Here is a 22,764-nt window from a genome sequence, read left to right as displayed (position 1 = left end):
AAGTACTAAGTGTACACTAATGGTGATGAGTACCTTTTTCAGTGGACTCAGTGGTGAGTGGTGATTATGTAGCCATGGAAACAGAGCATCCCACTTGCCGTAAGGATGACTCCATCTTCCATTCTGAATGTCAATAGGATGAGGTCTTGGGGCCCACCTCTGAGTATAGGACAGCCCTATAAACTGCAGACTTCGAGAACCTGCAGAAAATGGCAGTTTGGGCATTCTAACCAACAACTTACCTCTTTGTGGACATAGCCCCACTAAACTGGCTTTTAAAAAATTATTGTTATTTTGTTGTCTATGTGGCACTGAGGACTCAAACCCAGGGCCTCCTGCACTCTAGGCAAGCACGCTACCACTAAGCCACATTCCCAGACATAAACTGATTTTAATTCAGTCCCTTCCCCACTCCTTCAAGCTGAAGCCATGTACTACGTTCCCCCTTCTGACCCAATGCTCAGATCCTCCTCTATGTGCTTCTGGTCTCAAGATTCACACAGGACTAATGCTTTCAAAATGAGGTCTAAAAAATAACCAAGAAGACTGACTTCAAAACAGAACTGCCTTTTTCTATTCTTTATATAAAACTATTGTGATGGTCTAACAAGGCACTATTTTAAAGCTTTGTGTGTCTGTGTGTGTGTGTGTGTGTGTGTGTGTGTGTGTGTGTGTTTTCAAGTTTTCCCACAGCACTTAAAAGATATTTTGTAAAGACTTTGCTGTAAAGATTTTTGTAATGAAATGGTCTAAGGGCTCTTTTTTCCCCCAACATTGCCATTTTTAAAAAATGTTTTAAAAGCTAGAAAACAACTTATGTATATTATGTATATGTATAGCAGCAATTTCATTTATGGAAATATGTTCTCAGAATATTTATTTACTAATATATTTATCTTAAGCCATGTCTTATGTTGAGAGTGTGACATTGTTGGAATAATCATTGAAAATGACTAACACAAGGCCCTGTAAATACATGATAATTGCACACAGGTTTTACATATCTGCAGACCAAAAATGATTTAAAACAAGTTGTAGTCTTCTATGGTTTTGTAACAAATTGTACAAGTGACTGTAAAAAAAATACAATTTTATCAAGTATGTATTATATGTTGTCTTTGCTCTGTTTGATTAAGGTCTTCAGATTCTATGAGTCTTGCCTCTGCTTGTGACTTCAGCTAGCATGTGGGAATGTCCCTTTCGTTCCTCCTATTACTAGAGTCCAAGTGTGGGGCTTTCTGTAGTCTATAGACTTTCTGCTGAGCTTCACTGGAGAGCTAGGGAAAGTAGTAACAAATGACCAGGAGCCTTAGCGGTCTACTTTTTAAAAAATAAGCAGTTTGGATATAAACCACTGTTTTCATCTGCTAGGTCTTTTCCTGCCTGGAAGTTCAAGAAATCCTTGAGCCCTTACAGGAAAAACACCTCCAAGCATCTAGCCCTCAAAATTATCTAGGCATGTGCCAAGCACGGTGTAGTTCTAGCTACTTAGGTGGGAAGATCACTCAAATCCAGGAGTTCAAAACTAGCCTGAACAACAGTGGGAACTCCCTCTTCCCCAACTCTTAAAACAGATTAAAAAAAGAAGAAATTAGAATCTGGGTCCCAGTGGCTCACACCTATAATCCTAGCTACTCCGGAGGCTGAGATCTGAGCATCAAGGTTCAAAGCCAGCCCAGGTAGGAAAATCTTTGAGACTCTTATGTCCAATTAACCTCAGAAAACTGGAAGTGGATCTGTGGCTCAAAGTGGTAAAGTGTTAGCCTTGAGCAAAAGAGCTAACTAAGGGACAACACCCAGACCCTGAGTTCAAACCCCATGACCAACAAAAAATACTGTAAATCCAGAAGGGACTTCAGTCTTGAGTAAACCATATGGCTATTTGTCTTGTTCTCCTGGGGTGGTAGTCGCTAATATGTAAAGCGTGCTGAGATTATATGAAAAGCATTAAGTGGTGTTTATTTTTCAGACATCTAACTACCTAATCCCGTGAGTTCTTTTTAGCTTCCACTCTTTAGCTTGGGCTATTTCTTGGGCACAGGCTCCTCATGGACACCAGCCACTTCCTGCCTGGCAGCAGGTCCCTCAATGACTTTGAGAAGGGCAGCCTGACTGCACAGAGCTTCCCAGAGCTTTTGTTTAATGGCCTTGCCCAGCTCCCGGCTGTACTTTATTTATTTATTTTTTTGGCCAGTCCTGGGCTTGGACTCAGGGCCTGAACACTGTCCCTGGCTTCTTTTTGTTCAAGGCTAGCACTCGGCCACTTGAGCCACAGCGCCACTTCTGGCCATTTTCTGTATATGTGGTGCTGGGGAATTGAACCCAGGGCCTCATGTATACGAGGCAAGCACTCTTGCCACTAGGCCATATTCCCAGCCCCCGGCTGTACTTTCGGAGTTCCTGAAGGGTTCCACAACATGAGCTCCACCACAGTGTAGTACAGCGCCTGATAACCCTTGGGGAGTCCGTGGATAGTTGGCATGGCATCCAACAACTGCGTTTCGTGAGTTTCAGTAAGCAGTGCTTGGCGCTTCCAGGCTGCAGGCCCACTGTCCTGGGCTAGTGCTTCGGTAGTGGCCACATGTTCAGCATGTCTGTCCTCAAAACCTTGGCATGCAGTTCCTTTTTTGTCCTTTGAACTTTCTTTACTCTAGCCAAGAAGAAAGCAGAGAAGTCAAAGCTACGACTTAAGAAGGGAGCTCAAAATAATTAATCTGAGATTTGTGTATCTGAGTCTTGGTGACAGGCAACAAGCAACATTTGTCTTTCATGTGTCCTGGTTTATTATTGAGTCTTTATGTGCACCACCACCAAGTGGCTTCTAAAAGCTTGTGAGTTCTGTAGGAGACCATTTGAAAAGCAGGTAACTTGGGATTGGCTTGCCCAAGGCCACACAGCTAGGTTAATGACCACAGCTGTCCTCTATTGAATACCATGCGGATTCTAATTATTTACCATGTGCCAAGCTCTGTTCAAAAGCCCTTTGTATGTATTGACTTATTTAAGCTTCAAGAAGCTCTTTAAGGGAAGAGCCATTATCCCTCCATTTTTATGATAAAATCAAGGCAAAGAAGTTAAACCCAAGATCATCTTCAATTATAGCTGGAGTTGAACCTGAGTAGCTTAACTCCAGCTCTTCTGTAGACCACCATGGTGATCAGGCCTTTGGTTATTGAGTTCATGTGCCAAAGTTCACAGCCAAAGCCATAGCTTACTAGGGCTGGTATCTATATGTACCTAGCATGTATTAGCATATCTCTCCCACCCCCAATCTGTTTTTTGGTTGGGAGCAGGGGTGGGGAGGCTGGAAATTGAGGGGGGGTGTTTGGTGCCATTCCTAGAGCTTGAACTCAGGGCCCAGGTACTATCCCAGAGCTTTTGTACTCCAGGCTAGCATTCGATCACCGGAACCACAGCTATTTCCAGCTTTTATTTTGGTGCTTAATTGGAGATGAGAGTATCACAGGACTTTCTTGCTTGGGCTGGCTTCAAACCTCGATCCTTAGATCTCAGGCTCCTGAGTAGCCAGGATTATAGGCATGATCTACCAGTACTGGGCCCCAATTCTGTTTTCAACTTTAGGATTTCCTTCTCTTGGAACCTAAATTCCCTAAGATTGAGCAGTCCTGAGCTTTGCCTTTTCCCTCTCCCCACGCATCACATTTTCTCCATCTCTGACCCTTGTCTACCTCTTCTATGAGCCTCCAGGACCCAGGTGAGCCTAGGAGTTGCCCTGCTGGCTACTTATGCCCTGCTCTTAGAATGGATGGAGTTTCTTATCCAGGCTCTCTGGGTGGCGTTCATCATTGATTTATCCCTGGGTTCAAATCTCTTCGAGGATTTTTCTTCTCCAAATGTGGAAAGTACCGGGCAGCATCTACCCTTCAGTCGCCATCTAAGCACAAGCTTAATCAGGGAAAATGAACTAGCAATTAGTGGTTCTTTACCACTTCTCAACAAGAAGTGCTGGAACCTTGATCTGCTTTGTACATGTTCTGGCTGTCCAGATGATGGTGAGAGCTGGTGAGACCACATAGCAGTCCTGAAGCCTGGTGTTCAGTAAGATGGACTGTCCGAGTCCATAGGTGGGGATATTGGGGTCTCGTCTTGCATAACCAGGTGCTGGAATTATAAGTGGAAGGGGAAGGAATTTAAAACAAACAAATAGCCACCAAATCTCAGTTTGAAACTAGAAAGGCTATTTAGGAGACTAAATATTAATATCTTCAGGAGGCGAAATCTGAAGATTATAGCTCAAAGCCAGCCTGGGCAGACAAAGCTGAGAGACTGTTATCTCCATTTAGCCAGCAAAAAGCCAGAAGTAGAGCTGTGGCTCAAGTGGTAGAGTACTAGCCTTGATGGAAAAAGCTAAGGCGCAAGGACCTTAAGTTCCAGCTAAGAACTTTATAAGGTTACTGTGGTATGCAAGCTCTCCAAATATGCCAGGGCAGGAATTTGGGGGTCATAGACAACTAGGACTAGAAGACAGTTTCTGTCTCCTGGGAATATAAAAGAGCCTGTGACATGAAAAGAATAGGAGGAAGGCCACTGGAGACTTCTTTGTAAGCTGAACTCACCGCTTAACCACAGTGCCACACTGAAATCAGGTAAGGCCTGCCAAACCCTGAAAACACCTCTTAACCAGACTCCCATGAGCCAAGAAAAGCCACTAAACAGGGAAATATATGCTAGGGCCCATAAAAGGCAAAAGTTACACTTCCTAGGACTAGCCACAAACAAGAAAAACAATCTGGATAATGAGAATCGTACAGTTGAAGAGACCTGGCTTTCTAAGAAATGTCAACTATAAAAATTACATAAAACCACCTTACCATATTTCAGTTGCCTTAAATTTCATTTTTAGCTAGGTTAGTAGGGGGAAGAAATTATATATATATTTTTTTTTTTCTTTGTCTCTCTTTGTTTTAGTGTTTCTAGTCACCTATCTTTCTCTGCCTTAGTCATGTATGGGCTCCCAAGCCAGTGGTTTTGTGCCATTATCTCTAGTATTTGTGATGTCACTTTGGTTTGTGATGTGGGTGTGGGCAGATATTACATCATCAGGTTTTATAGTTAAATTATATTGGGAAAGGTTCTATGTGGTTGGCTCATAGCCTCAAGAATTTAAAGTCCTCATTCTCTCCCTCTCTTCCCCCCCCCAAAAAAAAACGGCTTGAGTAAAGATCTTCATGTCCTGAAGAAGCACACTTGTAGAAAACATCATAGATACACAGGCTATATCTGTGGGGACAGGTAGCATGATGTACCCACATGGGCAAAATGTTGCCTCCTCCACACACATAAAGAAGGTACTGTTACATTCTCCGAATAGCTGCCAAGGTTGGGGACCAGAAAGGAAAGAACACGTTCCTGCAGTCCTGGGCACCTCTCCCTGTGTGTCTCTCCCAGGGAGCCTACACTGTATCTGGAATGTGGTTTTATTTTACAACCCATGGCAAATGCAGTAATTAGAGCTGTAAGCAGTGTCAAGAGCTTGAACTGAGAACAAAGAAGCCTCGTCCTGGGAACTCTTGGGCAATGCCTGCCCCTTATCAGGTGCTGGTCCTGTTGGTGGTTTTAATTTTTTTTTAATACACAAAATGCCAAAGGAGGGGCCCTCAAAATGGGGGTGAGGTGGAGGGGGAGAAGAGGAGAGTGACATGATGGAAAAACAAAGTCTGCGTCTGGCAGGGATGCCTGGAATTGCATGTGTTGCCTGTTTGAATTTTTGAGTATTATCCCTAGAGTGAATCAAAGTCTGCAGGGAGACTGCACTGTAGGCTCCACTGCCGTAGAAGCAGTTCCTGGCCGGTGACATCTGCATCTACAGACAATGCCGCCCATTCAGCCTCCAGTCTTATCTCGCCTCACCAGAGGTGGGTACATTTTAGAGCAGGGCGTTGGGAAAAGTTTGTAAATGTCTAGAGACTGGGCAGGCAAGCATCTGTTTAAAGCTGGCGAATGTAGGCTGGGTGCTGGTGGCTCATACCTGTAATTGCAGCTACTCAGGAGGCTGTGATTTGAGGATTGATGTTCAAAGCCAGCTTGGGCAGGAAATTCTATGATACTCGTAACTCCAATGAATCACAGAAAATCAGAAGTGATGCTGTAGTTCAACGTGGTAGAGCTCTAGCCTTGAGTAAAAACAGCTCAGAGACAGTGCCCAGACCCTGAGTTCAAGCCCCATGATCGACAAAAAAAAAAAAAACGGAAGGAAGAAAGCAAGCAAGCTGGTCAACGTGCATGGAGGGCCAGATTCTGAGTAGCTCTTCTTTTCACTGCTCTTTCCCTACTTTTTGTTTTGTTTTAAGATCCTGCTACTTAGTCTAGGCTAGCCTGGAACTCAAGATCATTCTGCCTTAGCCTCCCTAGTGCTGGGACTACAGGCACATACCACCACACCCTGCTTCCTTCCTCATCTTGACTTTGGCTTTCCTAGTTCTGTAACCCAATGGCCAGGTGCCACAGATCTGAGTCCAAGGAGCACCTTAAACCTCCTCTGGCACACAGCTGCCTTTTTCAAATTTCAGTCAGTGTTACTTTTTCTCCATTCAGTGTGCAAATCTCTTCAATTGGCTGTACCTTAAAGGTAACCCTCACCCTCCTTAAAACCAACTCTAAGTAATGTCGCTTGTGTTATTACTCCTATGTCAATACAAGAATTCACTGACAGCTTATTAATAGCCACATACCATCCCAGTCACTTTCCAAGCATCCATGTCTTTTATATTTTTTTCCAGTAGTAAGGGCTTGAACCCGAGGTCTCATACTCTTACTTAACTTATATTTTACTCAATCCCTTGAGCCATTTGCAACATTTTGCTGGTTCACCGGAGTTAAGAGTCAGATTTGTCTGCCCAGACCTGGGATTTCAGCCGCCTGAGTAGCCAGGATTTATAGGTGTGAGCCACTGCTGGCCAATGTCTTGGGGGGAAAAAAGACCATAGTGCCATAGGTGTGGTATCACTGAGCTTTCTATTTTTTTTTTTGTGCCACTCCTGGGGCTTAGACTCAGGGCCTGAACACTGTCCCTGGCTTCTTTTTTTGCTCATGGCTAGCACTCTACCACTTGAGCTACAGTACCACTTCTGGCTTTATATATATATATATAAATATATAAATATATATATACAAATATATATATATATATATATATATATATTGCTCAGGAATTGAACCCACGGCTTCATGTATGCAAGGCAAGCACTCTGCCCACTAGGCAATATTCCCAGCCCCTGAGCTTTCTATCTTTAGGGTAGTCTAGACTCAATTAAGAAATACATCTGGGGCTGGGGATATAGCCTAGTGGCAAGAGTGCCTGCCTCGGATACACGAGGCCCTAGGTTCGATTCCCCAGCACCACATATACAGAAAATGGCCAGAAGCGGTGCTGTGGCTCAAGTGGCAGAGTGCTAGCCTTGAGCGGGAAGAAGCCAGGGACAGTGCTCAGGCCCTGAGTCCAAGGCCCAGGACTGGCCAAAAAAAAAAAAAAAAAAAAAAGAAATACATCTGGCCAGGCACCAGTGGCTCACCCTGTAATATCAGTTACTCAAGAGGCTAAGATCTGAGGATGGTGGTTCAAAGCCAGCCCAAGCAGGAAACCCCACAATCAATCACCAAAAAGCTGGAAGTGGCCATGCCTCCACAGATAAGGAAACTGAGGCATGTGCTGTTTGCCTTCCCTCCCCTTTCCTCCTCTCCTTTCCTTCCCTCTTCTCCTTTCCTTCCCTCCTCTCTTCTCTCCTCTCCTTGCTCATGATTCTTTCCTCCCCTCCCCTCCCCTCCCCTCCCCTCCCCTCCCCTCCCCTCCCCTCCCCTCCCCTCCCCTTCCCTCTCCTTTAGTCTCTCTCTCTTTTCCCCTCCCTCATCTTTCTGTTCTGGGAATTAGAACCAAGGCGTCCACATGCTAGGCAAGCCCTCTACCACTAAGCTTCATGCCGGGTCCTATGAGTCATCTTCACTGAATATTCACCCATCATCAACCTCATGGAAGAGATCTAAAAGCAGCTGCCTTTCTTACTTGATTGTGGGAGTTTTCGGGAACATTCCATGTTGCCTTAGATGGAAGTGGGAAACTGTGGCTATGAAGACAGCAGTAGCTAGGCTCAAGGGAAGTAACTAAACAGCTTTGTTCCCCCAAAGATGTTTAGAATTATAACACAGGCTGGACAGATGACTTCTTTGGTTCTGGGTCCTGAAACCACAGTAACAGCCTCCACCTTTGACGTTGGCACTTGATGCCAAGAAGTGAGGTTATGCAATATGGCCTCGGTGTGGTTAAAAGGAGGCTTGATGCCCTATTTGATGCTTTTAAATTTCATTCTGCTGAGAGCAATCTAAATAGCCTTTATTTCCCGTCCATCATTTTGAGCTGTGTTCCCTGACCCCTCGAAGCCAGGGCTGCTATTTACAAATGCATCTACCCTTCTTTCATGCTTAGCCAAGTCTTCTGCTTAGTATTTTTTAGCACCTATAATCTTTCTTCTTTCCTCCCTTTCTTCTCTTTAGTTTCTCTTAGCTCCTATTCTTTCTGGAGGATTGGCCAAGCAAGAGGGAACCTGAGCTGGGTGCTGGTGGCTCACATCTGTAATCCTAGTTACTCAGGAAGCTGAGATCTGAGGATCTGGCTTAAAGCCAATGTGGGCATAAAAGTTCCTGAGAGATTCTTATCTCAAATGAGCCACCAGGAAACCGGTAGTGGAGCTGTGACTTAAAGTGGTAGAGCACTAACCTTGAGCAAAAAAAAGAGGTCAAGGACAGCACCCAGGTCCTGAGTTCAAGGCCCACAACCACTGCCCTCCAAAAAAAAAAAAAAAAAGGAGGGGAAGAGGAAGGAGGAGAGGAGGAGGGAGGGGAAGAGGAAGAAGAGGCGGCGGCAGAGGAGGAGAAGGAGGAGGAGGAGGAAGAGGAGGAAGAAGAAGAAGAAGAACAACAACAACAACAACAACCACATCCACAACAACAAGGCGACAATGATGACAATGACCACTCTGAGCCCATTTCTGTGGATTCTTATCTTCCCTCATGATGGCTCTACCCTTCAAGTTCTAGTGACTTTGTTGTTCTTTCCTTCCTCAGATGTTTTTATTTTAACACCCAACCAGCAATCTTCCAAACCCATGTGGGAACAGATATGAAGTTACTGATGCCGAAGAAGAGCTAAACTTGAAGATTCCTGAACCATGATGCAAATTCACAGGACCAGTGATTTAGAGCACATGTGCTGAATGCATGCCATCATGAGTCGAGGATTTCACACACTGTTGTCCTTTTTGGTCCCACCAGTTGTTACCTGATCTTGGACACAGATGGCTCCCATTTCCAACCCAAATGCTTCTTGCAAACTTTCTGTCATTCAATGCCTACTGAGCTAGAAACGTGGGAGACAGGATCAGTAACCATACTGTACTGGGTGTAAAGGGAAAACCAGAAGTGTAAGAATTTGTCTTTGAGATATTAGTAATGGTTGTCAGTATGGTGGAACATGCCTGTAATTCCAGAATTCAGAAGGTGGTGGTAATTGGGAGTGTGGCTCAAGTGGGAGAGTATCTACCTAGTAAGCATAAGGCCCAGAGTTCAAACCTCAGTACCACCAAAAATAACAAAATTAATGATAAATTAAGGTCATGCTGGGTCACAGAGAGAAATATTGTCTTATATAAATAAATAAACAAGTAAAATGTTCACAATGTGCTAGGGGTGTCACTCAGTGGCAGAGTACTTGTGCAGGCTCTGGGTTTGCTCCCTAAACCCCTCCCTCCCCACAATACTTACTGTGTGGGTGGTTATTGTTTTTTTTTTTTTTGACACTCATTTCTATATTGCATTTAAAAGATGATCATAAAACATATTTATTAGTAATAAAAATATTTACCTTAGCTGGTCTTTAATGGTTCATACCTGTAATCCTAGCTACTCAAGAGGCTGAGATATGAGAATCACAGCTCAAAGCTAGCTGGGGCAGAAGAGTCCATGAGACACTTGTCTCTAATTAGCTACTGAAAAAAACACGAAGTGGAGTTGTGGCTCAAGTGGTAGAGCACTAGCCATGAGTCAAAAAGCTCAGGGACAGCACCTAGACCCTGAGTTTAAGCCCCTGAATGTGCATAAAAGGAGGAGGAGGAGGAGGAGGAGGAGGAGGAGGAGGAGGAGGAGGAGGAGGAGGAGGAGGAGGAGGAGGAAGAGAAGGAGGGGGAGGAGGAGAAGGAGGAGAAGGAGAAGAAGAAGAAGAAGAAGAAGAAGAAGAAGAAGAAGAAGAAGAAGAAGAAGAAGAAGAAGAAGAAGAAGAAGAAGGAGAAGGAGAAGAAGAAGCTGTCAACAGTTTTGTACTGTTATTAAGTGCTCTGAAATTCTAAGTGTGAATTAATACCTCTCTTCACCCTAATCCCAGCCCTGGACCATTTACTAAGCACTTGATGACAGAGTCCTATAAACACAAACAGATAATTTAGCCTGGTTATTTTATTTCGTAGTCTTAGGATTTTGAACTCAGAGCCTTGTGCTTACTAGACAGGTACTCTTACCACCTGAACCACACCTCCTAGACCATTTTGCTTTAGTTATTTTTCCAATGGGGTCTCATTTATACCTGGGGCCAACCTGGCCCTCAGTCCTCCTATTTACACATCTGAGTATCTGAGATGGCAGATGCACATCACCGTGCCCAGCTTTTCATTTGATGAGATAGGGTCTCACTTTTTCCCCAGGCTAGCCTAGAACTTGGACCCTTCTGATTTCTACCTCCTTCTGTGAAGCTAGGATTACCGTTAGGAGTCAATACCTGAACACATGACCCTTAAGAGCATAGGCCTGGAGTCCCAATGCCTGGGTTAAGAGCCCAACCTCCCCACCACCTGACCTTCAGGTAGGTCATGTAACTTCTCTGTGTACTGAAGATTGGTGATGGCTGCTGGGAATATGTCCATAAGCACTACAAGCACTTGGTAAGTCTCAGGAGAGGTGTGCCATTGTCCTCATCATAATCACACTCCGTTGGCCTGCCGGGCTAAGCTCTACCTCCTTCCGTGTAGAGATCCTGGGCCTATCTGCCCCTTCCGTGTGGTCCCCTATCGCTTTCACACATATCCTCTGGCCAGAAGGAATTACAGCAGAAGCGAAGGCCACGTGCAGCCTCAGTCAGCGTGTGGTTGCGAGAATACCCTACCCCCTCCCTATACTTGCCAAGGAAGACAGGGGCGCGTGGATTCTCAGAGAAGCTTCAAAGAGCGTTCTGTTTATTCAAGGGAGGGGCTAACAGACTTATAGCAGTAGTGATGAGCGAGGGGGAGGGACTGACCAGGTGTTAACGATTGGCTAATGAGCATATACATCACGGTAATGTCACAGAACTTCCCGCAGAGGCCCAGCCTCTTGGCTTGGCCTGGTGCCAACACGACACACGTGCTCGCCGCCGAGAGGCGGGGGCTGGTTTGCCTGCTTCTTCCGGTTTTGGAACCGGAAGGAGGTGGGACGGGCCAGCAGCCAGCCGCCCCAGGTCTTGAAGGCATAGCCATCCCCTACATCTCCCTCTTTTTTTTTTAAATTAGCAGGAGATGATGTAAACATATGGCATATGTAGGCATGAGGCAAATGTTGACATAAGATATATATGGGGCCTCTTTCACAAGGGAAGGGGTAGGTGAAGGGGCCATCCATTTGGCTCAGTCCGGAGAAATTGGAATCCTTAGCCTGTTTCCACACCACTCAGGATAATGCAGACATCATCCCTCTTTTGGCGGTGAGGTAGAAGCAGGTTTAAATTCTGGCGACTCTGGTGGTCCACAGCAGCTGACAACATGTAGTTAGTAAAACATTTTTTCATAAACATTGAAGGCAAGGCACTAAACCCTTGCGCCTACCTTTTTAAACATTTATCAAAACATTGAAGTAAGGTGTCAAAACCCTCAGCTCCTATTTCCCTCCAACGGGACCCCCAAAATCAACCAGCAGGGGGAGAGCAAATGGAAGAAACAATGGTGCAAATCTTTTCTTTAGTTTTCGTGCAAAGCTGCAGGCAATTCTGCCACAGCAAAACATTGCACCAAGGGAGACACTCAAGGAAGAGTCTAGAAAGCAAGCAAGGAAGGGAAGCTGGCTGCCTCCTACCGCTACCACTGTTGTATGCAGGCAGGCTCCCCATATTCTCTTGGAAGAGCATAAGAAATCTAGCATGGGCCTTGTTTTCCTGGAGAGAACAAGAAGAAGACATTTCTCCAGAGCGAGTGCTTCAGGCTTAATTTCCCAATCTGGAAAGGCACATACAAGGCTCCTTCCCGCACTGTTTTGGGAAGAATTAAAATTTCTTTTTTTGTGTGTAAAGTTAAGATATTTAATGTAAGCATAGCTGTACTTAACTAGTCATGGGGGCTGCTCCCCCCCCCTTTTTTTTAAATGACACAGGAGGGCACCAGGCTGGGAGTATGGGCGAAGGTCATTTCTTCTGAAACTACTTCCTGTTGAAAGGGGGCAAAGTAATCAGGGGCCCCTGATTTGCCATATGGCCTGGTACCATCCAGTGTGGTTGGCAAAAGTCCTTATCATTACCACAAGAATGGCCATCAGGGCCAATGGGTGTCATGGTCTCCTCTGGCCAGCCCCTGTAGCTTGGCACAGCAGTGTAGAAAGATGATGGCCTTGAAACGCAAGTTTCCAGGTGCTGACCTCAGTGAGAGATGTTATTTTGTTAAAAAAGACTTTTGAAAAGATCAAGCAAAAGACTGACAAGTTCTCAGAGCTAGTTAACATGAATGACATAGAACATACCCTGGGCATAAGCTAGAAAAGTTCCATTTGGAGCATAAACCCAATTGTGGTCAATTACAAAGAAGGAGGAATAACTGAAGGAAGTGTTTAGTGCTAGTGGTCTGGTTTGGAGTAGCCAGTCAGAGGCGAAGATAAATATATATACATATATACAACTGGCAGAAAAAAGGAAAATGGACAGGTAACTATTCCTTTTGACCTCCCGGCTCTGATTAGTTTTGAAAGGGCGAGACAAGGCAACTCCATTTAGGATGTGACACCATTCTCCTCTTACTCCTCTCCATATCCCTGTTTCCTGGACTGGCTGAGTCCCAGAAGTTCAGGCGCTTGTTTCTGGGATGGCATGCTCCCATCCGCATTCACGGGGTTTTCTGCCAAGCCAGCCGGCAGCGAAGAGGGAATCCTGATTGAGGGAGTGAGGACTAAAGAAAAAGAAAAATGCAAGACAAGAGAAAAAGGACAAGAGGCAAAAGATGGGGTTCAGGAGGTCTGCATCTTGAGATTGTAACTCAAGACTGCAGCTATGTTTTACTCTTAACTTCCAGCTTATATGCAGTTTGACAACCAGGAAATAACATAGGATTAACTAAGGTTTAAGAAAACAGGAAGGCCCTGAAATTGGTAAATAACAACAGACAGTAAAACAAGATACGGTTGAATGGTTTACATAAAACAGATTCTTGTGGACATAATAAAACATCTCGGGATTAGTACTGTCCTTCAAGTAAACCATGTCCTTGCATGTCCTTGAGATAACAACATAGCCAGAGGTTAGGATGAACTTTGTTGTTGGCTCCCTAAGCCATGACCTTGCACGCCCTTGAGAGTATAGCCAGAAGTCAGGGTGAATTTCACTTTTGGCTCTCTACAGGGTTTGAACTCAGGGCCTGAGCACTGTCCCTGAGTACTTCTGCTCGAGGCTAGTGCTCTACCACTTGAGCCACGGTGCCGCTTTCAGCCTTTTGCTGGTTCTTTTGAGCCAAGCTTGCAGTCTGGCTCTTTGCTGGTTAATTGGGAGATGGAGTTTTAGAGAGATTTTCTTTTGCCCGGGCTGGCTTTGAACTGTAATCCAAGGAGTCTTAGATATAAAAGCTTCTTTTATGTCCAATTAGCAATGAGGAAAGCAACAGGAATAGCCCATCTGTAACTTGTTGAGAACTGACCAAAAACCACTTGTCAAAGTTTTGTTGTAACACTTAGAGAACATGAGGTCTATGTGCCATCAATTTAAATCATACCATTTGATCTTACTGGCAGGTGGAAAAGAGCACAGATAATGATAACTGAGAGGGAAAAGATTCAGGATAATGTAAAAGTCTCAGCTTTAGCAGTGGCTGTGTCTTCCATCCCAAATTAGCAGGCCAGCAGGAGAGATGGGTTACACCCAAGTAAGGCTGTGGTAGGATCTCAGAGACACCTCCTGCAAGATTGCCTGCAAAATTCTACACAGACTGGTTAAAGACATTTAAAATCCCTCAGCATTTCCTGGTTGGTTGCTCTGAGTGTTCTCTGGCTTTTGTGGGCTGATACCCTTTTGGTTCAAGCAGGGTGATGACTTTAAGAGATTTCCCTAGTCACAAAATCCCAAGATAACTCTGGTTGTTTAAATTTTCCATCTAGGAACGTACTTTAAGCCTTGCCTCAGCCTTAATTGCATCCGAAAGACTCTGAACTCAAATGACAATTTTTTTCTCTTAATGTAGGAATTACAATTACAAATTTAGAAACACTTGGGGCTGGGGATATAGCCTAGTGGCAAGAGTGCCTGCCTCGGATACACGAGGCCCTAGGTTCGATTCTCCAGCACCACATATACAGAAAACGGCCAGAAGCGGCGCTGTGGCTCAAGTGGCAGAGTGCTAGCCTTGAGCGGGAAGAAGCCAGGGACAGTGCTCAGGCCCTGAGTCCAAGGCCCAGGACTGGCCAAAAAAAAAAAAAAAAAAAAAAAAAAAATTTAGAAACACTTATCCATTTAGCTTTCCAATAAATTAGTGAAAACCATTAGCTTGCTTTGCCTTATTTTTTCTACATATAGGGTTAATAAGAATTTACTTTTATCCCCATTAGTTAATTATACATACCTTAAAACACTTGCCTGATTATATGTAACTTAAGATAGTTAGGAGTCTTACTTATCACATCACAGTATTCACACAGAATTTACTACCGAATCATTAGACTGATATCCAAGATAATTGTGACAAAAGTACCTTTAACCATGTTTACCAGAATTCATAAGCACAAGAGATTTGGCCTCAGCACCTTACCTTTTTAATATCTCCAAATTGCAAGAGTAGCACAGGAATCAAATCACATCAGACAAACAAACTTTCCAACCATCAAGAAAAACTCTTCCAATTTCTAGTATCTCTGAAGTGGTAGTTTTAGAAAATCCATTTAAACTACTCATCGCTGCATCAGAACCCCTTGCTTGCCCCCAAAATACTCCGTTTGAGTTGGAGATCTGGGGCTTTTTCCTGTTACAACTCTGCCCGCAAGCTGCATGGCAGGAAAGCTTAACACAGAGCTAACAGGACACAGACCGCAGAAGCTGCTAGGAGTTTCCCAGCCACCGAGTCCGGGCCCAGCTACCGAGTCCCCGCCCAGCCTCGAGGAATCCAGCACACCCACCAGCAAGGGTAGGGGCGGGGGGGAGGCCATCCCGACTTATCAAGCACTGATAACAAAAATCTAAGACCCTGTCTCTTTTTCCAACAGATATCATAATCCAATCCGGTAGATTTGGGGCCAGCTTTAGAGGTAGAGAGGGCGCAGCCAGCCCTAAAACCGCGTGCGTGAAAGCTCCGCACTGCCCACAGCCGCCGGGCCCTGTGCAAAGGCAGTTCCAGCCCAAAGACCCCGCACTCCAGGGCGTTGCCGCCGCTGCTGCGCTCAGTGGGCCTCAGAAGTAGAAAGGAAAGGGGGTGGGCCGGCGCTCCAGGAACTCGGCACGCCTCGTTGCCTCCATGCCCGCTGTGCCCCAAGCATTGCTGGGGCCGTGCCCTGCTGCGGCACCAGCCACAGAATTCGCGCCGCCTGCCTTGGGCCCTGCGCCCCCGGAACCCAGCACGCACAGCTGCCGCGCTGGCAATTCGGGGCCTGGAAATCACTTCTCTACAGAGCAGCCGCCACGGTGGGTTTCCTGCTGGACACGCAAAGCCGGAGACCTGCAAGGCCACGTGCCTGGGGCTCGCATGTGCGCCCATCTCCCTGGGCAGCAGAAACCCCTCGGCCCTTGGCCTGAATATCCCCAAAGTCCAATCCAGTCTCTTGGAACACGAATCCATTTTGCCCCTCCGCCTTAGCTGCCCGATGGGGGAACCAACACGTCCCGGAGAACCCACTCCAATTTCCCGAGGGCTGCCGATAGTTCCGGACTTTGCTTCCTGTGGGCTTCCCGCCCCACTCCACGTTTGGGCCGCCATTTTGCCGGGCTAAGCTCTACTCCTCCTTCCGTGTAGAGATCCTGGGCCTATCTGCCCCTTCCGTGTGGTCCCCTATCGTTCTTACGCATATCCTCTGGCCAGAAGGAATTACAGCGGGAGCGAAGGCCACGTGCATCCTTAGTCAGCATGTGGTTGCGAGAATACCCTACACCCCTCCCTATATTTGCCAAGGAAGACAGGGGTGCGTGGATTCTCAGAGAAGCTTCAAAGAGCGTTCTGTTTATTCAAGGGAGGGGCTAACAGACTTATAGCAGTAGTGATGAGCGAAGGGGAGGGACTGACCAGGCGTTAACGATAGGCTAATGAGCATATCCATCACTGTGATGTCACGAACTTCCCGCAGAGGCCCAGCCTCTTGGCTTGGCCTGGTGCCAACACGACACACATGCTCGCCGCCCCCCCCCCCCCCAGGTGGGGGCTGGTTTGGCTGCTTCTTCCGGTTTTGGAACCGGAAGGAGGTGGGACGGGCCAGCAGCCAGCTGCCCCAGGTCTTAAAGGCATAGCCATCCCCTACATTGGCCTGTGATCCTGACAACAGATGGAAAGCAGGCAAATGAACAGACAACCATACCTTCCTAGAGTCCCAGGGACCATAGTTCAATGTCTTCACTCTTTCCATGAAATAAAGCTGCTGAACGCTGCAGGCATGGGAAGCATTGCCATGAATATCTCAGGCTACTCCTTGCCAGCAGCCAGGACCACATAACTGAGCAAAAGACCTTGAGCCCTTAAGTGCCATGACCTAGCCACACTCAGCTGTATTTTTAGCCTCTTGTGTACTGTTTCCATCACCTGTGCTGGGCTTTAGGCTAAAGGAAAGGTGGTGTGGGAAGGCTGGAGGATGCTTATTGCAGCAGCTAGAAGGGTTAGGGACTCCCTCAGAGCTTTCTGTGGTACACTGGGCCAATTTCATGGGTGTGTCATTTGGGTAGTGACACATGCTCCTGTATTTGGAAGGGCCTTACCTTGCTTTAATCATCTGCTGTCTGCCAGGTACTAGTAGCTCATGCCAGTAATCTTAGCTACTGAGGAGGTGGAGAGCTGAGGACTATATGGTTCAGGAAAGTCCTGAGACTCATCTCCAATTAATCACACACAAAAACAGCAGGATGTGGAGCTGTGAACTAGTTGAGCAAATATATATATATATATATATATATATATATATATATATATATAAATACACATATACACATATATATACCAAAACCTCAGGGATTATGCTGCTCAGGCCCTGAGTTCAAGCCCCAGGATACACACACATACACACAGACAAACACACACAGCCTGTCACCATCTTGGAGTGTGTGTGTGTGTGTGTGTGTGTGTGTGTGTGTGTGTGAGATTCGGTTTAAACTCAGGGGCTCATGCTTGCTAGGCAGGCACCATACTATATCACTACACCTCCATACATATAGTCCTTTTTCTGTACTGTGGTTGTTTTTTTTCTGTTTCTGTTTTCATGCTTAGATGTTGTCCCTGGACTTTTATTCTCTCAATGCTAGTTCACAGCTGTATTTCCTGCTTTATGGTGATTAATTGGAGATAAGAGTCTAATGGGCTTTCCTATTCAAGCTGGCTTCTCCCCATGCATGATCTTCAGATCTCAGCCTCCTGAATAGCTAGGACTACAGTTGTGAGCTACAGGCATCCATCTGGCTTACACTGATTATTTTTCATTCCTTTTATGGTACTGGGGGTTGAACCCAGGGCTTTGCCACAGAGCTACATACAACCCAGCCCTGCATTGGTTATTTTTTTAATTTAATTTTTTATTGTTATTATAAAGGTGATGTGCATCAGAGGGGTTACAGTTACTTTAGTCAAGAGGACATTTCTTTTTGGATAATGTCACCCTTTCCCTCATTCTCTCCCAGCTTTTCCCTTCCGTTTCCACCCATAAGTCGTATAGTTCATTTTTGACACAGTGTCTAATGAGTACCCCTACTGCATTTGTTCATCCTTTGTGCACTGATTTTTGTTTTTGGCCTGTCTTGGGTGTTCTCCCTGAGCCTCTTTGTGCTCAAAGCAAAAAGCATGCTACCACTTGAGCCACCATGCCACTTCTGGCTTTTTCTGAGTAGTTTATTGGAGATAAGAGTCTCACAGACTTTCCTGCCCCATCTGGCTTCTAACTGCAGCCTTCAGATCTCAACCTTCTGAGTAGCTGTGATCACAGGTGTGAGCCACCGACACTCAGCTGTGTGTGCACTGGTTATTTTTAAGATAGGATCTCATCTGAACTGTTATTTTCCTGTTTATGCTTATAGTTGTAGCTGTGATGACGGAAACACACCATTGAGCCCAACTATTGGTTGAGAAAGGGTGAGGTCTCTCGAACTTTCCCCCCCCCCCAGCATTTGGCCTCAAACAAAAATCCTCATGATTTTAGCTTAGCTGGGTAGCATATAAATGAACCACTGGTACCTGACTTTTCTTTCAACCCTCTCCTTCCCCCCCCCCCCCCCGCACTTTTCTGGAGACAAGCTCTGGCTATATAGGTTGGCCACAAGTTTCTTCCTGCCTCTGCCTCCTTAGTTTGGGAGTTAAAAATATATACCACATGGGGCTGGGAATATGGCCTAGTGGCAAGAGTGCTTTCCTCATATACATGAGGCCCTGGGTTCAATTCCTCAGCACCACATAAACAGAAAAGGCCAGAAATGGCGCTTTGGCGGAAGTGGTAGAGCACTAGCCTTGAGCAAAAGGAAGCTAGGGACAGTGCTCAGGACCTGAGTCCAAGCCCCAGGACTGACAAGAAATAAAAATAAAAATTTTAAAAAGGAAAAGAAACAAAAGAAAAATCACAGATCAAAACAAAAAAGTACAGGTCACTCTCCCAACACACCTAATTTTGTTTCTTTGAGGTGCTCTACCACTTGAACCACACCTCTACTTTCACCATTTTGTCAGTTGCAGATAAGAATCTCATAGACTTTTCTGCTTGGGCTCATTTTGAGCTGTGATCCTCAGATCTCAGGCTCCAGAGTAGTAACTAACGCTTTCTTTTCTTTTCCTTTGTCTCTCTAATGCTTTTCATATTCTAAAGTTCACAAGCACACACACACACACCACTGTGAACCTGGAGACCAACCAGGGGTGAGAGGCAGCAAGAGGGAGGCAGAAGTGTGTTCGGGGTGGCCCTGCCTTCCAATAAGAAGCCCAGAGGATTCAGTGAAAACAAAGCATTGAACAAGACGGGTCTTATTCATGCTGAGACTCATGGGTGGAGTGGGACGGGACCCGAGCCTCATGGGCCGGGGTGGGAGGGTGGGGGTGGTGGTGGCTGCTGCCTGGTGAGCCGGCCAGGGGCGGAGTGGGGGGGAGTACTGGAGGGGAGGACACAGGGTCCGAGGGGGTGCGGGGTGGAGAGGCCGCGGGCTGTGGGGGCTGCTGGGGGGGGGCTGCAGGGGACCGGGAGGCCGCGGGGGACGAGGAGGCCGCGGGGGGCGGGGAGGCCGCGGGGCAGGGAGGCCGCGGGGGACGGGGGAGGCCGCGGGGCAGGGAGGCCCCGGGGGACGGGGGAGGCCTTGGGGCGGGGAGGCCGCGGGGGACGGGGGAGGCCTTGGGGCGGGGAGGCCGCGGGGGACGGGGGAGGCCGCGGGGGACGGAGAGGACGCGGGGCGTGGAGGCCGCGGGGGACGGGGGAGGCCGCGAGGCGGGGAGCGCCCAGCGAGTCGGCACACGAGGACTGAAGTTCCCGGCGCCAGGCTGGGGCGCAAGCCAGCACTTGCAAGCCGGGGACCGGGAACTTGAAAGCGCGCGGCGCGCTGCCCGTACCTGTCCCACCGGGCGTCATCGCAGGGTTCCAGGGGGGAGCAATAGGGGGAAGGGAGGAGGGAGGGAGGAGAAGGAGGGAGGGAGGAGAAGGAGGGAGGGAGGGGTAGGAGGCCCGACGAGCTGTTTCCCTGCAAGACCTCGTTTTAGGGCGTCGCTGCTGTCGCACGCCTTAACAAGCAAGGGAACTTGGAAGCGAAGAGCTCTATTTCCTTTACAACCTGCCCAGGGTCTTCCAGATGGTGACCCACAGGGATATGAACCCGGTTTTGTTAAACCTGGGACGAGCGGTCGGGCCCGCGCGTGGGTCACGGCCCGAGGGAGGGTGGAGCACAAGTCACGGGGCGAGCGGCCCCCGCGCGGGGACTCCGAGGCCGGGCGGGACTCCGAGCCCTGGGCGTCCCGCGGGGCGGGCCCAGGTGAGGGGAAGTGGGCGGGGCATGGCGCGTGAATGGCAGGCGTGGGGCGGGGCGCGCATGCGCTATCGGCTCCGCCCGCCTCCGGCCCGGGGAGATGTCGAGCGGGCTCTGGGCCGCCTGGGCGGTGGCGGTGCTGGAGGGCGGGGCCGGGGCGGGGCCGGGGCGGGGCGGGGCGGCGAGGAGGGCGGGCGGGGCTGTACTCGGCCCCTCGTCCCGTTCCCATGGCCGCCCCCCGCTCCCCGCGCTGTCCCCTCTCCCCCGGGCCGCGCCCCGGGGCCCCGCATTGACGGCCCATGGCGCCGCCCGCCGCCCGCCTCGCCTTGCTCTCCGCCGCCGCGCTCACGCTGGCGGCCCGGCCTGCGCCCAGCCCCGGCCTCGGCCCGGGACACGGTGAGTGTGCGACCTCCCCTCCTCCCCGGCGCTTGCCCTCGGTGAGGCCCGCCCGGGCCACCGTGGGGCCCTCCGGGCCGCTTCCCCTGACCCCACAGCGACGCCCCGGCTGGCCTGGCCGCCTCGGGCAGGACCTGGCGCTCTTCGGCGACGCGCCCCGGTGCCTCCCTCGCACCCCCTCGTCAAGCTCCCCGATCTCAGGTCCTGAGACCCGCTACCTCAGCCCCTCAGCGACGCCCCCCAGCGTCCGGGCACCTCTTGAGACCCCATCCTCGAGGTCCAGGGCCGCTTCCCCGCCCCTGCCAGGACGCCGCCTCCCACCCTACCGGGAGGCTGTCACGGCTCTTTTCCCTCCTCTCCCGCCTCCGCCGGAGCCCCCTGCGCTGGAGCCGGTGCGGAGGCGGCGCCCAGACCCTCGTCCTGGCCCCTGTGCCCGCTCCGCACACTGTGACTTCTGCCAGACAAGCGGCCGAGTTGTCCTCTACCGGCAGGTCGGGGTCCTGGGACGACCCCTGGTTTCTTATCCAGGACTCCGGGTCCTTCCTTCTTCCTTCCTTCCTTCCTTCCTTCCTTCCTTCCTTCCTTCCTTCCTTCCTTCCTTCCTTCCTTCCTTCCTTCCTTCCTTCCTTCCTTCCTTCTTTCCTTCCTTCCTTCCTTCCTTCCTTCCTTCTTCCTAACTTACTTCCTTCCATCTTCCTATCTTCCTAACTAACTTCCTTCCTTCTCCTGGGGCCGCTTTGAAGTTCCCTATGACTCTGTTGACCCAGGGAGGGGAAAAGAGGCTGGTGATAGGAAACTTCTTTCCTACGAAGTTGAGGATGTTCGTCCTGTGTCCTGGGTAAACCCCACACTTTTAAACAGGTGATCTACTCCCTCTGCCAAGGCCAAGGTGGGACCAGGGCTCAGGATGGAAGCTGGTCTTTTCCCCTTAGCTTCCTCACACACTTTTTCTCGCTTGTAGGAGAATCCTTTCCAAGTTGATGACCGGGCATGAGAGTATTGCCTGGCCCGATTATGTTTCTCGGCAGGTTGTTTGGATGTTGAGAATAGACATTTGTGAAATGAAGGGAAGGGAAGGCAAGGGTTCATTACCAGGCTGCTGGAGTAGGGAAACTGGCCTCTGGGTTTTTCACTCAACATTGAAGACTGGGATGTTGCAGAGATAGGATTTTGCAGCTGAAAGGAAACTGCAGAGTTGTTTTGTGACCTGTCAGCCTAGATTAGTGAAAAAGCTATGATTGTGCTATGTGTTACGTGATTTTGGGCTGTGCCTTCAGCTCTCTGAACTGTAATTTTCACAGATGGGATGATAGTGATGATGATAAATCCTCTTGCAAAATTTTGTGAAAATTAAATGATACACACTGTAGGTTACCACCCACATATAGAAGACAGGCAATAAACATACTTTAATAAGATTTTTTATACCTCATTTACCTGGGAATGCTATGAGCTCCCTATTTGGCGAATGCCTGCTTGTAAAAGACAAAGCTTGGCTTTGGGTTGGTAGAATGAGGGTCTCCCCAGGACTCTCAGTCTGAGTTAGTGATTCTGAGTGATGAGGGCTGCCTTCTTGGGAACTTGGGTGTTTTGATGGCTTCTACTGTTTTCAATATGTGAGGCGTGAAGGAGGGACATTTTGAGAGCCAGGATGTGTGGACATAACCTAGTAACCTGTTGCTCCACTTTGCCATCTGTGTGTTCAGGATTTAATGTCCTGTATGGCAAAAGAGGCCTGAGTGGAAACGGACTGACTCCTCTCTGAAAAGTGATAGGTGAGCCAATTCTCAGGCTCCTGTGCTTTGCCAGGTCAAATACAGTAGCTCTTAGTAAGTTCATATCTGACGTCTAAGTGTGACCTCACTTAAGGGTCTGGGGTAAGGGCAGGTAAATGATCATTGTGAACTGATTTGTGATTAGTAGCCCAGGTTCTCAGTGCACAGCCTCACCAGCTTGGCTTCTTACCACCC

General features: G+C 48.1%; 2 protein-coding genes across 3 annotated transcripts in view; one reads left to right on the top strand and one right to left on the bottom strand.

Moving 5' to 3' along the window:
• Positions 1 to 2,000: 2,000 nt before the first annotated feature.
• Positions 2,001 to 20,301, bottom strand: C3H22orf31 (chromosome 3 C22orf31 homolog). The gene is given in 6 exon segments (XM_048340699.1): positions 2,001 to 2,168; positions 2,390 to 2,650; positions 3,751 to 3,946; positions 3,948 to 4,122; positions 7,973 to 8,081; positions 20,249 to 20,301. Coding segments are annotated over 5 exon segments (816 nt in total). The 5' UTR covers positions 7,989 to 8,081; positions 20,249 to 20,301.
• Positions 20,302 to 20,576: 275 nt separating this feature from the next.
• The window catches only part of Kremen1 (kringle containing transmembrane protein 1), an 85,012-nt gene continuing 82,824 nt past the window's right edge, over positions 20,577 to 22,764 (top strand). The window contains exon 1 of one of the 2 annotated variants that reach the window (XM_048342712.1): positions 20,577 to 20,794. In XM_048342712.1, coding sequence (XP_048198669.1) covers positions 20,698 to 20,794 — 97 coding nt within the window. In that variant the 5' untranslated portion in view covers positions 20,577 to 20,697. The remainder of the gene's footprint in view (positions 20,795 to 22,764) is intronic. The other variant, XM_048342711.1, reaches the window with a different exon arrangement.

Source organism: Perognathus longimembris, chromosome 3 (genome assembly GCF_023159225.1).
Source record: "Perognathus longimembris pacificus isolate PPM17 chromosome 3, ASM2315922v1, whole genome shotgun sequence".
Classification (NCBI taxonomy): Eukaryota; Metazoa; Chordata; class Mammalia; order Rodentia; family Heteromyidae; genus Perognathus; species Perognathus longimembris.
Note: the sequence above shows the minus strand (reverse complement) of the source record. Positions and strands in the feature narration are given on the sequence as shown.